This window comes from Pungitius pungitius, chromosome 3 (assembly GCF_949316345.1).
Source record: "Pungitius pungitius chromosome 3, fPunPun2.1, whole genome shotgun sequence".
In the NCBI taxonomy this organism is placed as follows: domain Eukaryota; kingdom Metazoa; phylum Chordata; class Actinopteri; order Perciformes; family Gasterosteidae; genus Pungitius; species Pungitius pungitius.
Window position 1 is genome coordinate 24,174,699 of NC_084902.1, and position 12,961 is coordinate 24,187,659.

At 47.3% G+C, this 12,961-nt stretch overlaps 1 protein-coding gene across 1 annotated transcript; it reads left to right on the plus strand.

The window, feature by feature from the left end:
- The first annotated feature begins 2,195 nt into the window (after window positions 1-2,195).
- On the plus strand, window positions 2,196-11,691 carry LOC119213930 (insulin receptor substrate 2-like). The gene is made up of 3 exons (XM_037465186.2): window positions 2,196-5,090; window positions 5,275-5,774; window positions 9,238-11,691. Exons 1-3 carry the CDS (start codon window positions 2,434-2,436, stop codon window positions 9,240-9,242), a joined length of 3,162 nt encoding a protein of 1,053 aa, XP_037321083.2. The 5' UTR covers window positions 2,196-2,433; the 3' UTR covers window positions 9,243-11,691.
- The last annotated feature ends 1,270 nt before the right edge of the window (window positions 11,692-12,961 follow it).

Here is a 12,961-nt window from a genome sequence, read left to right on the forward strand (position 1 = left end):
GCGAAGGGATACTGCAGGTCTCTGGGATCATATCCACACTTGTTTTGAAGTGAGCAACAATCACATAGGTGTTACAAGTTAACCCTCTATGTGTGGAAGCTATGACACTTGAAAGGGCTTCTGTGCCCCAGGACAGGAAACATGGAAAATCCTTGGTACACTGATCTGTTAATTGTGTGAGGGTCTGGCAACAAGAAAAAAAGAGGAAGTCTGATCTTTATCACCAGTATTTGACTACACTGGGATTAATAAGGTAAACATTTGGTACCTTTTGACTTCTTAATGGTTTTTGCAAACATATAGACTGAATAAACCCTTTAGGTTTCCTCATGGGTTCTGGTTCTGGTACTATCATAACTGGTGACTGCGACAGCTTTAACTGGTTTTGGGTTCAACAATGATTATTATCATTCTTATTCATTCATTCTTATTATCTTCAAAATAAAACAACCTCTGACGGCTGAAGAAGGCTGTTGGATGCAGTTGTAAACTCTAGATGTCCTGTTCACACCGAGCACAAGGTGGAAAAGTTGTTAATCAGACTCAGCACACACAGGTGATAAAATGGTCCTCACACTCGGGCCTGCAGAGGGACAGAAGACACCCAGACTGGTGTTGAATGGAAAACTCTGTGGGAACGTATCAGCACACCACATCCCATTCACTGCCTGCGAAACAAAACAATTTTCAGCGCTCAGCGTCATCCCCTTGGTGTTGTTGCCGAAGCATTGTGCGTCCCTGCCGCTTAGATGTCAACAATAATCGCTTTGTTTCCTTTGTTTCTTTATTGCCTCAGGCTGTTTATATCTGTTACGTGTTACTAAATCCTGGCAAAGGTGTTTATGTTTTTTTGCCCACATTTCAGATTATAAGTGACGGCTAATGCTGAAAACACATGCCACAGGCCCTGTTGATCCCTGTGTAAGTGAACACTGGTGTGATAACAGAAAAATAGGCAAAGGCCAAGTGATCACACACACAGAGGCATCAACAATTTAATTAATGAACACAATAGTGGTTAGAGAAGGAGGGGATTAGCCTTAATCTGGAGTATTTATGTGTTTGCTTAACGGGGCAGATACACACCATACCGTACCAGACATTCACACGGACACCTCACTGAGTGTAATCTGCTTGTTGAGGAGATTAGGAATATTGTGTTTTGGGGTTTTTTGATTGGGGGGCGGGGGGGCGGCCGGTGACCAATGATCCTGAAGATCAAAGGTGGAATAACTCTTGGAATTGCCAAAATGATCTGACAAACAAATGTGTGCGAGGCCCCTCACGGCACAATCCTGTCGTTATTCTGTACGTCATTTTTGCGCCCTTCCGACTTGTCTCTTAATTGTGATCCACAATGTGTTGATGGAATCCTGCGTGGGGAGGAGGGCGAGCAGCCAGACGATGGCAGCATTTCTACAGCTTGTTATGACACAGGGGCCTCTGACGCACTGGCTTTGGTCATCCCCTCCTCTGTGAGATGGCTGTCTTTCATTCAACAATAACATCCTTGAATTGTTTTTATAAATGTGCAGCAAAGTGATGCAAGAGCACGAAGGAAGATAAAATAACATAGAAATAACACAAAAAAGGTTCCCCTTTCTTCAGCTGTTTTTTATTTACCTTTTTCCACAACAGTTAATGTCCATAATGATAAACAAATGTGTACACTGCTGAAGTGTCGTATGGGAGAATAGATGGTGTGGAAATAGGAACCATTACGTTCCAGCAGGAGAGGAATAACCACAGCTTTAAATATATGCCACAATGCTCCTTACATAACAAGTGGGGACATCAGGGTTGTTTACTGCCTCAGCATTATGTTACACATTTCAAATCCTTAATAATCTCAAATCGGCACGTCAATTGCACCGTGACAATGAGTGTTCCCCTGGTGCAGCACACATCAACCGAGCATTTACCGTGTGTTTTGCCCACACTTGCTTTCCACAGTTTGCAGGAATTGCTGTTATTCAACGGGCCTGTGACTTCTGTTTCTTAACGACGGGGCAGTTGGAAAAGCTAAGGGGTAGAGGCGGGGGGGGGCGGGGTTTGCTCGCTTTGAATTACTTAAACAGCCAATAGGGAGCGTCAGAGCCACGTGACGAACAGACACGACCCCTGCAGCACGTCCCGCCCCCTATGACTCCGTGTTTTATTCTGTTTTTAGAGCAGCAGCGTCACATGTTGTTTTTCTCCAGGATCAGATCAGTCTCCGGTCTGGTTCCGGCTGCAGCCTTTATTCTGCCGTGGCGCGACCGCGGACGCAGCTTTTGACGTCTGCGATGAATTAGAAATATATTTTTTCTTTTACTTTTCTTAAACGGGGCTCTCTAAAGTATTTTTGGTTGCCAGTAAAAAAACAACAAAAAAAGGCAAGCGGCTTGTCTGTCTGAAACTTGGAGAAGGAAAATAAATAGACGTGGAGAAGAAATGGCAAGTCCTCCGGCGACGGGAGGACACCTGTTACCTAACGGGACGAGCGGCGTGAAGAGGTGCGGATACCTGAGGAAGCAGAAACACGGACACCGGCGCTTCTTCGTGCTGCGCGAACCCACGGAGCGCAGCCCCGCTTGTCTGGAGTACTACGAGAGCGAGAAGAAATGGAGGAACAAGTCAGCGGCGAAGCGCCTCATCACTTTGGACTCGTGTCTGTGCGTGAACAAGCGCGCCGACGCCAAACACAGGCACCTCATCGCCCTCTACACCAAGGACGAGTACTTCGCGGTGGCCGCGGACAGCGAGCAGGAGCAGGAGAGCTGGTATGAGGTTCTGACCGACCTCATAGCCGAGGGGAAAATGTATGACAGCCCCGCGTCCACGTCCTCCCTGGTGGGCTTTGAGGAAGCCAGCTATGGGCTTATGGCCCCCGTGACGGCCGCCTATACGGAGGTGTGGCAGGTCAACCTCAAGTCCAAAGGCCTGGGTCAGATCAAGAACCTCACTGGAGTGTACAGGCTGTGTTTGTCCAGCAGGACCATCAGCTTCGTCAAGCTAAACTCCGAGTCCGCCGCTGTCAGTCTGCAGCTCATGAACATCAGGCGATGCGGCCACTCGGACAGCTTCTTCTTCATCGAGGTGGGCCGCTCGGCCGTGACCGGGCCCGGGGAGTTCTGGATGCAGGCGGAGGACTCTGTGGTGGCGCAGAACATCCACGAGACCATCCTCGAGGCCATGAAGGCCATGAAGGAGCTCTCCGAATTCCGGCCGCGCAGCAAGAGCCAGTCTGCCAGCACCAACCCCATCTCCGTGCCCACCCGGCGCAACCTCAACAACCTCCCCCCGAGCCAGACGGGCCTGGTGAGGCGATCCAGAACGGACAGCATGGTGGCGCCTTCCTCGGGGAGAAAGTCCACGTCGTGTCGTACCAGAACGGCGAGCGAGGGGGACGGGAGCGTGACCCGGCCCGTGTCCATGTCCATATGCGGGAATGGAAGTCCGAGCTCCGGGAATCACCTCATCAGGTCCAACACCCTCAGCAGTGGGCGCACCTGCAGAATGCTCGACTCCTCCTCCAGCCTGCATCATAGCCGGTCCATGCCGGTTTCCAACTCCCCGCCGGGCACCTCCAGCCCTGTCAGCATGTCTCCCAGAGGGGGGGGCAGAATCTGCACTCCTGATAAGGGCAGGCGGCCCTTCAGCTGCAGCGCTTCTATCTCGGGCTCCCTCAGTGACACTGGCTTCATGACGTGCGACGACTACAGTTCCAGCCCGGGGGAACTGCGATTCATCCCCCTGACCCGCAGCGACACCCCCGACTCTCTGTGCAGCACTCCCCCGTCCCGCGACATCAGTGACCCCTGTGGCTACATGATCATGGAGGGGACGAACGACGGCGGGTCTGGGGTCGGTGGCGGCGAAGGTTCGGCAAACAACATTGCGTACAGGAAGCGGACGCACTCCCTCACTACACCGCGTCAGCAGCGGGTGGTGGCGCCGCTGTCGTCGGCCTCCCTGGACGAGTACACGCTCATGCGGATGGCCCAAGGACAGAACTCTAACTCCGCCTCGCCCAAAGTGTGTTACCCTGAGGACTATGGAGACGTCGAAATCGGTTCGTCCAGGAGCTCCAGCAGTAACCTCGCCGATGACGGTTACATGCCGATGACGCCCGGCGTGTCGTCCGAATCGGGCAAGGCGCCCGATTACATGCCCATGAGCCCCATGTGTGTCTCTGCACCAAAGCAGATCGTGAACCCGAGGGTGCACCCCCAGACGGCGGCCGGCGGCGGCGGCTACAAGACCAGCTCCCCCTGCAGCAGCTCCCTGGAGGACAACGGCTACATGAGAATGTGGTGCGGCTTCAGGTCCTCTGCTGAGAGCCCGGACAGGCACGGCGAATACATGAACATGTCGCCTGGGAACCCTCCTCCGCTGCAGACACCCCCCGACTACTACCTGGGCCAGCAGGCTGGGGAACCGGCAAAGGTGAGGTCGGCGTACCAGGCCGGCTCCCTCACGCTCCCGGCTAAATTGCAGGCCTCCAATATTGAGGAGAGCAGCCAGTATGTGCTGATGAGCCCGCAGAGCTTGAGGCAGAGGGCGGGGGAGTCCGACTATTATTCAGTAATGCAGCCCAATGTGGCCCAGGGCTCCCCGCTGAGCCCCTCTGTGCCCTCCCCTGTTCGACACGGTCGGGCGGAGAACCTGCACTACAGAGGGCGGCTCGGTAGGCCCAACCGGCTGTCCCTGGACACCGTGAGGACCCTGCCCAGCATGAATGAGCACCCGCTGCCCGGAGAACCCCGGAGCCTCGGGGAATACATCAACATCGAGTTTGCCCGATTCTCCGTTGCCTCCACAGAGAGCCAGTCGTCATCGGTGGGCTGTACAGTCGGGGGCCCCGGCAGGTCCTCTCTGACAGACTACATGAACCTGGAGCTGGGCTCGCACTCGACCAAGAAAACTCCCGCTGAACGCTTGGGCACGCTCCCAGAGTTACCCATGTGCTCGGGGGAGGACGGAGTGTATCGTCTGGACGGTGAGAAAGGGTCTCAGGCCCGTGGCGAGGAGGTAAAAAGTGACTACACTGAGATGACATTTGGGATGACCAGCTCCCCTGTGCAGCTTGTTCTTCAGAACACCGCAAGGTATGTGTAACTGTGCTGGGAGGTAATTCATTAATAACACTGATGCAGATATTAAGCAGTATCCTTTTTTTTCATTTGATCTTAATGAATGTATAATACTATTGTCAACAAGATGCATTTTTTTAAATCATGACAGTGAAATGTATTTTCTGACTCATGAAATATTTTGAACTTTATTCCACAGCTGCCAGAGCGGCAGGGAGAGCAGGCTCTCTCTGGAGGACCAGGGAGTCTCAGAAGGCATTGGGGTCTTTTTGATCGGGGCCACCTCTTCCTCCGCGGTGGACCCCGACTGCTCCGCCAAGGTGATTCGGGCCAACCCGCAGGGACGCCGGCGCCACAGCTCTGAGACCTTCTCTTCCACCGCCACCGTGACGCCGGTCTTCCCCTCCTTCGCCCGCGGCGATGCCATGAAGAGGCACAGCTCGGTGGAGAACATCTCGTCCCGGAGCAGCGAGGGCTCCGACGAGGAATACGGCAGCCCGATGAGCCGGCATAGCTCGGCTGGCTACCCGAACAGGCTCAACTATATTGCCTTGAACCTGCTGGACAATCGGGACGTGGAGAAATGTGAGGATCTGGCCAGCTTCAAACCCACCAGCAGCTGCAAAGGGGGTATCAATGGATTACACGGCTCACCGTATGTCTGTTTGGGATTCAAGGAGGCCACAACCACTGCCAAAGGTGAGTCAGGTCCCTGCTGAATGTGTTACTGCTAAATAAGTGTAAGAGTTGTGAACGGTTGCTCATTTCATTTTAACCAAAGCACGTTATAGATTAAAAAAAGCAGAGAGCTGTACCAAATCTTGAAGAAAAAAGCAAGGATCAAGGTAAACTGCTCTGTGATTTTAAAGCCCTTACGCTGGTGCAGCCTTCAGGTACTGCTCTTAAACACCAACTTCTGAGTACTTCATATTCTGTATGCATCAGTTAATTTTGGCGATATGTGCACTTAAACAACGGGGTGTCTGTATCAAAAACGAGCAGGAGTGGGTCATAAATGTAGCTGCAATGCTTCACCCTGCTTAATTTTTTATTTTTAGTCCCGTCCATATTTGGTCTGAGCAAAGATTTCCCCGCAGCATTTGAACGCAGCAAAAACGTGACCAAGCTGAGAGCGCTGAAGTAAACAAGCAGCACGGGGAGCAGGACGCGTCACTGTGGGCTGCAGATACAAAAAAAGAGTAGATAATTGAATTCCACCGACGCTTCACTATGAATGAACGGTGTTTGCGCCAAAAAGGATGACACAACGGGGATTCTTTAAATAAAAATACATTAAAAATTGCAAGTGCTGTAAAGCCCGAGTTTTTCGGGCTGGTGGGCTTTCGGATGCAGACCTCTTATTCCAACCATACAATCTGTATATACCTGACGGTAAAAACTAGGACAACAGCACACAGTGTTGACATTAAAGACTGGCGAGGGGGGGCTCAGGTACCCGGATGTCACGCCCACCTTACGCAGAGAGAGCCGCTATGTGGACTTTTATTTTGGACGTTGCACAGAAGAAGAAAACAAGTTGTTATTTGTCATGTTCGGGAGATGGAGCGGGGTGGGACATCCATGTGGACTCTAGCACGTACGCATGCAGGGGTGTGTTTTTCTCCTGGGGATGTTTTTTTTTTTTTAAGAGGGAGGGAGAGATATTTTCCAGTGCCTTCTCGTTTGTGGGAGGGAAGTCAAGGAATGCGTGCATAACGGGGGAAGGCACGTGCACACTGCTGCCTCATTAGGCAGTTCACTTAGCAGAAGTAAGAGCGACCAAAGTGCATTCTGGGAGTGTTGGACAAGCGATGGCTTGTTTTCCGTGCTTGGACCCAGCGTTATGACGCCAAGCTGGGTGATGCAGGTCAAAGTGCATCGCCTGGGTTTTCTTTTAGCTGCCAGGCGCTTTTGGTTTTTATGTATTTGCCAGGATGCCCTCCCTCTCCCGACGTTCTTTTCGATCCTCCACCTAGAGCCCGGCTTAGATGTCCTAACGCCTAGCGCCTTGGCTCCCCCTGTGACTCTTTCAGTGCCCAAAGGAAGCTCTGATAACTGCTATCAGCACTTAAGAGTGTGTGTAAAATTCATCGGCCAGATTGAAAGCATTCATATCCATTGGCTCAAATCCCGCTTTCAGGACACATCATTCACTCGGTAGTAAAGCGGGTGATGTCATTGTGTGGCGCTGCTTGATCCACATGCACCCGCAGTGGGTTTACATGTGTGTAAATGTTACTTTCACTTCCTGTGTGCGCGTGTTGTGTGCGCAATGTTAACGGGATAGCCATGCATCCCTAACTGACTGTGAGCATGCCCAGTTGATGCAGCTGTCATAACAAGCTGATTTTTCTTTTTTTCTTTTTTTAATGGATTTTTTTTAAACAAAATTTTAAAACAAATTTTTCTTAAAGACTAAAAAGACGCACCACTATGTTAACATTTCGCATTAGCGAATGAATATGTTGGCACATAGCACTCTTTAGTACTGTTTGAATTGGCAAGCATTGTGAGTCTGTGGTTCCCGTGCAGCTCGTTTTCCTCTCTGTTTTCTGGCGTAAAGCGCTGGTTTTAGTCTTTGGCCTGATGCTGCATTCCCTGCACATCGGCTGAAACACTCAATCACGCACACATTAGCCGCTGAATTGGTTATTTACGTCTCCGTCGGACCGCCGTTAAAGCCGAGACCCTGCAAACATAACAAACCGGAATCAAATCCAGAAATGCTGTGTTACTTGATATATAGAGAGCAAACATGCACACGTAACACCGCAGGTTCCTGTGTCAGAGTTTCCAGGCTCTGTGTGTGTGTGTGTGTGTGTGTGTGTGTGTGGTGTGATGGCACAGAGGAGGGGGGGCCTAAAGTAGGCCGGGATGTTCCAGACAGAAGCGGTAGCTGCTAGATAACTGCATGGCCAGCATTGCCTACATTTAGACAGCCACTGCTCCAGATGAGATTACAGCCTCTGCGGGCGGGATTAGACGGCCAGAGGTAGATCAATGAGGGCTATTCCGTGGACATCAGCTGCTGGCTACACGGTGCGGACTGTGGGTGTACATTTTTGTCCTGCATTAGCAGATCAACATTTAGTCCCAATTATCGTTATGGAGAAATATCTCCATGTCAACAAAATATTCTAAATTGACAAATACCTGCTTTGATAGTATTTATCGGGATTTATTGACGTAACATCCAATGTCATCAACTACCCTGCCGCCCTCTGTTTTATTATTAGTTTTTTATTTTAAGAATATAATTTCTCAAGAATGCTCCAAATATGGCAACTAGTTAGGACCACGGAAAAAAAAGACAGCCTTGCTCTCAGGCCCCCCCGCCTCCAGACCTCCACTCTAAATTTAAGTAAATCCTTCCGTCTCTTTGCTTGCAAGGCCCCTCCCCCCCTTACACACGCACAGATGTCAACAGCGGCCACACAATCACTCATAATTATCCTTACAAATGCATGGTTATTTCTTCTCTGTGTATGACATCACAGATGTATCAGCTACTGTAATGGAAGCTAGTTCTCTTCCACTCAGCCGGTGTCCATAGCAACACAACAGCATGACGAGAACCCCCCCCAACCCCCCTTCATTTTTATCCTAGCTTATGTAATAACGGCTGCTACCGACCAGCCTCTCACTTCCACAACCAATCCCCCCCCCCCCCGCCCCCATCTACCGTCTTTCAAGCAGCTTCCTCAAAACAGCTGGTGTGTTAAGAAAGGACAAACGCCATCCAACCACAGCATTGGTGGACCAGTCTTGATCCAAATTGTGGCTGTAACGAACCAAAATGGGTACTAAATATCATCATTAAATAAAGGGACATGAATCAGTTTAAAACCTTCTTAATCCCTCCTGTTCAACACCGTTGGGCGGCACTCGCTGTTCCTGTTATTGGAGCTGCTTTTCCCAGCGTCCCTTGTTGTGGCACAGACAGCGTAATCTGAGTCTGAATGCGTTTGCACTGTACAGTATGAGACTGTTCCCTCAGACCTCTCAGCTCTGCGTTGTTGGCATTGGGTTTTTTTTGTAATAAAACGGGTGTTTTCTTTTTTTTCATTTTTCAAAAACTTACAAATGCTCATTCTACACCAAAGAGTGTTGACAGGATATTCCCACTAACTCCCTTTTCTTTCTCTGTGGCTGTCTCTTTCAGATTGAAGAATTCCTCTATCCTTTGAATTGGCGACTTCACCGACCTGCTGCTCAGCAACAAACCAGAATCCACTTTGCCCTTCCACTGGGCTCCTCGCCCCTAAAAGACTGTCTGGACCCCCGGCAACAATCACACACACAACAAGCAGGTCACCGTCTATGCATGTCATTTTGCTGAAGGCAGGACAGGTGTGTGTGTGTGAGTGGGTGGATGTTTGGACGTTGTATTGGTGAGTCTAATGTTCCCTGCGCTTTCAGAGGCCATCTCACCTGTGACCCACATTTTGGCGCAAATATATTTAGATAGTAACAAAGCTCCAATGGTAACCAGATACGATTCATTTACCGGAGGGTGATTTTTACAACTGCCTGTGTGAATGCGAGTGTGTTTCTGAGACAAGGTACAACTAACAGTGAACAAAGAAACTTACCATACAAATTGCCCAGGGAGTGAAGATACCACGGTACAAGGAATATATAACTATATTTAGATTAATGTTATTTATTTTTGGAAGACGAATATTTGATAGGACCTACCCAATGCCTTAATGCCTATACTGTTCTTAGTTTTTTTTTTTTAATGAAATAAGAGATAAATATTCTATTACGGTGTGTCTGTTTTGGCCTCCATCTCTATATTGTTATTCTGTGGAACTTAAAAAGCTTACCAGTAAAAATATTATTTCTGATATATATAGTAAGAGATCTGATTTATTGTATCGATATTAAAATATTTTCTTAATTACTAATTTCTTATTTATTCTTAGTTTATTTTTGGTCCAATCAATGCGCTGGACTTACAGAATTATATTTCTAAATGTTGTTAAGAGTTATGCATGTCTTTAACTCCGCTCAGACCCCCACAATATTAGGCATCTGAATGCACTGTACCTCCCACAGTTCCTCAGTCACTTGAGCCCCTAAAACCTCACACACTCCTACCTTCAAACCTATATGGCTTGCCGTTGCGCTCAACGCAGGCCGCGCTGCTGTGATATCATTAGACGGTACAACTGTACAGCTGAGGTGGTAATGGAGGGGGTTGAGCCACGACGCGGGTGGGGCACACTGGAGCTGGTTTCTGGTCAAAGAGTAAGGCCGGAAGTGAGGAGACAATCGCTGGCCAACCACAACGACACATCTGGCACCATTATGGAGGTTCTTTGGGAAAACCAGCTGTCTGTAAAATAAAGCTGTATTTCCAACAGCATAAAAAGTTGGATCTCGCTGAAGAACATTGCGTTATTTTACAATTTCAGCAAAGCTATGTGACTAGCCAAGCTCACCAAGGGAAAATTATCTATCTACAATTACAGAATGATGCCAAAACAAATTGTAATATTAGCACATATTGTGCTGACATTGGCTAATATTAGGTACAGACTGGCTTTTGGCTACCATTAGCCCCCTAATAGATGACATTTACAACCAATGCTGTTTTCATTTCTTTTAAATTTAACTTTTGAATAACAAAAAGAAAAGTCGTATCTCTTCCAAAAGTTGTAGGATCTCTAAAACTGAAACCGAAGCTTTGAACCTCCGTAATGGCCAACAGATGGTGAGTTGACATAATCTGAAAGCCCTGACTGTTCTACTGGGGCGTGCACTGGGCCAACTCCAGCAGGCTAACAACCCCCTTTGGTGTACAGTGGATTGTAAACCTTTTAACCGTGTCTGAATGTATCGCTGAGCTGGTAGGAACACCGCACAAACATATCGCGAGTAACGGTTTTCACAGAGTTTAATAATATTGCAGCCGTAACATGCTAAAATGTGGTATCTATTTATCTACAGAGCCTTGAATGTGTATATTGTGTACATAGAAAGAGTTTAACTTAAAACAATATATTCAACTAGATCAGCTATGTTGCAATGAGGTTCCTGTGTAAAGACTTTGGCTACAGATTTTTAAAACGGGGATGGGATGTTTGCTTTGGGGTTGTACAGTATATTGTATGCTTTTCTCCCTTGCAGTTTGACTATATGAAAAAATACTCTGTCTATTTTATTATACAGATCTCTTTGCCTTGTTGACTCACTTTACCTAATTGCATATGCAATCGTGACATGAATACAATCTAGTTTACAACAACTGTGGAACCAAATGTAACATTGCATTGGTGATTTATTTTCTTCTTGTGGCGAGGAGAAGCTGTTTTGCTCCATGTACTTTTCTCTTTCTGCCATGTTTTTTGGTTTTCTTCTGGAACTTTTTTTCTTGTCTCAAAAGCGCTTTACCCATTTCTGTGTCCACGGACCGACAGATTGATCTTGGATGAACTCAATCTGAAAGCTTTGTTGTCTTCCATTGTACATAATTCAATATACTGTTTATTGTGATGCTCACAAAAAATGATTATGATGATTTATAAATTCTGATAGTCAAGTATTGCTTTTGTCTGTATTGATTATGGATAGCAACCTACAAAAATAAATGCATTTATTTAAAGAGTTACAGCTTGTCTTCCTTTATTCCCACAAATCATCTGTGTTCTTATTAGTGTGTAATGTTCAGGCCTTTTTTAAATACACTGATATGACATTTTAAAAAAATGATATAAATACATTTATTTGATAAGAAATACCCATTTCTGGCAGTACAGTAAAATAAAAATACTTGTTTTAGTGTTATTTTGGTGAGAAATTTCAGAACTGTATAGAATTTAACAATTCTATCATCTAGATAAAAAGCAAAGCTGCTGGTCATACCGGACTAAGCATGGCTTAGTATTACATTAACATTTAAGTTTTGCTTTACAGATGTTACTTACTGTATATTGACATATTGATATATCTTTCTTTGTACCACAAATTATGAACCTCACTCCAAATCCCATCTTGCCCCTCCTCTGCTCCCTCCCTCACTGGAATATCATGCATTGAGCACAAAGTGTAACGGCTTCCTGACTGTTTCAAGGGAGGCGGATATCCTACTGTGCCCCCGATCTGTGGAAGAACAAGTCGCTTTTCCTTTTCTGCAAGTGTTTTTTTTTTTTTTTCAAACCGGGGCCAAGTCAGGAAGCTCATACTGAGCCAATGACTTCCTTCCCAGCCACGCGTCTCCATGAAGGACTTAGTAGATGGAAGTCTGGATGTTGAGCAGGTCCGAAGTACGAAGTGAAACGACACCATTCCACCTGCTCCGTTCTACCACACACTCACCTGCAACTTTTACAGGGACTCGTGTTTCTTTGCAGTTATGTTCATTTTAGAATTTTGATTATTATTTGTAGGCAAAGTTAACCTTAAGGTAAAATTCACCATTGACCTCTTCCAATGACAAATGGAATTTGGTTTTCAAAAAAATAGTTTACCTACAAAGTGTTAGATAAGCCTAACAACACAATAATGTCTGTGCGTTACATACAGAGCTAAAGCTAGAGGGGGATTAGCCTAGTTTAGAACAGCTGGGGAACACACTTAGCTGAATAAAAATAGAAATTCCCACATATTCTGTTGAATTTCTAAACCCTGTTTCCCCTTCAAACCACAAACCACCATTGTTATTATTGAGAGCAAATTAGTCAAATTCAATGTGCGACATAGCCAGGCTAGCTGCTTATCCCGATTCCAGTCCTCGCTAAGCTAGGCTAACTGCTAACGTGCGGCCTAACAGAGCTGCTGGCACGGCTTTATGCTGTTAGTCTCTGTGACGGCTCAGTTCAAATAGGTTTGAAACCCAAAAGCGTGAGTGGTTAGTCCCCGGCCAGGAGATAAGCAATCCG

Bases quoted from the DNA above. Each gene is read 5' to 3' on its own strand.
- LOC119213930 (XM_037465186.2), top strand. From the start codon at position 2,434: ATGGCAAGTCCTCCGGCGACGGGAGGACACCTGTTACCTAACGGGACG. The intron at 5,091-5,274 runs GTATGTGTAACT...TTTATTCCACAG, and splicing joins GTTCTTCAGAACACCGCAAG to CTGCCAGAGCGGCAGGGAGA.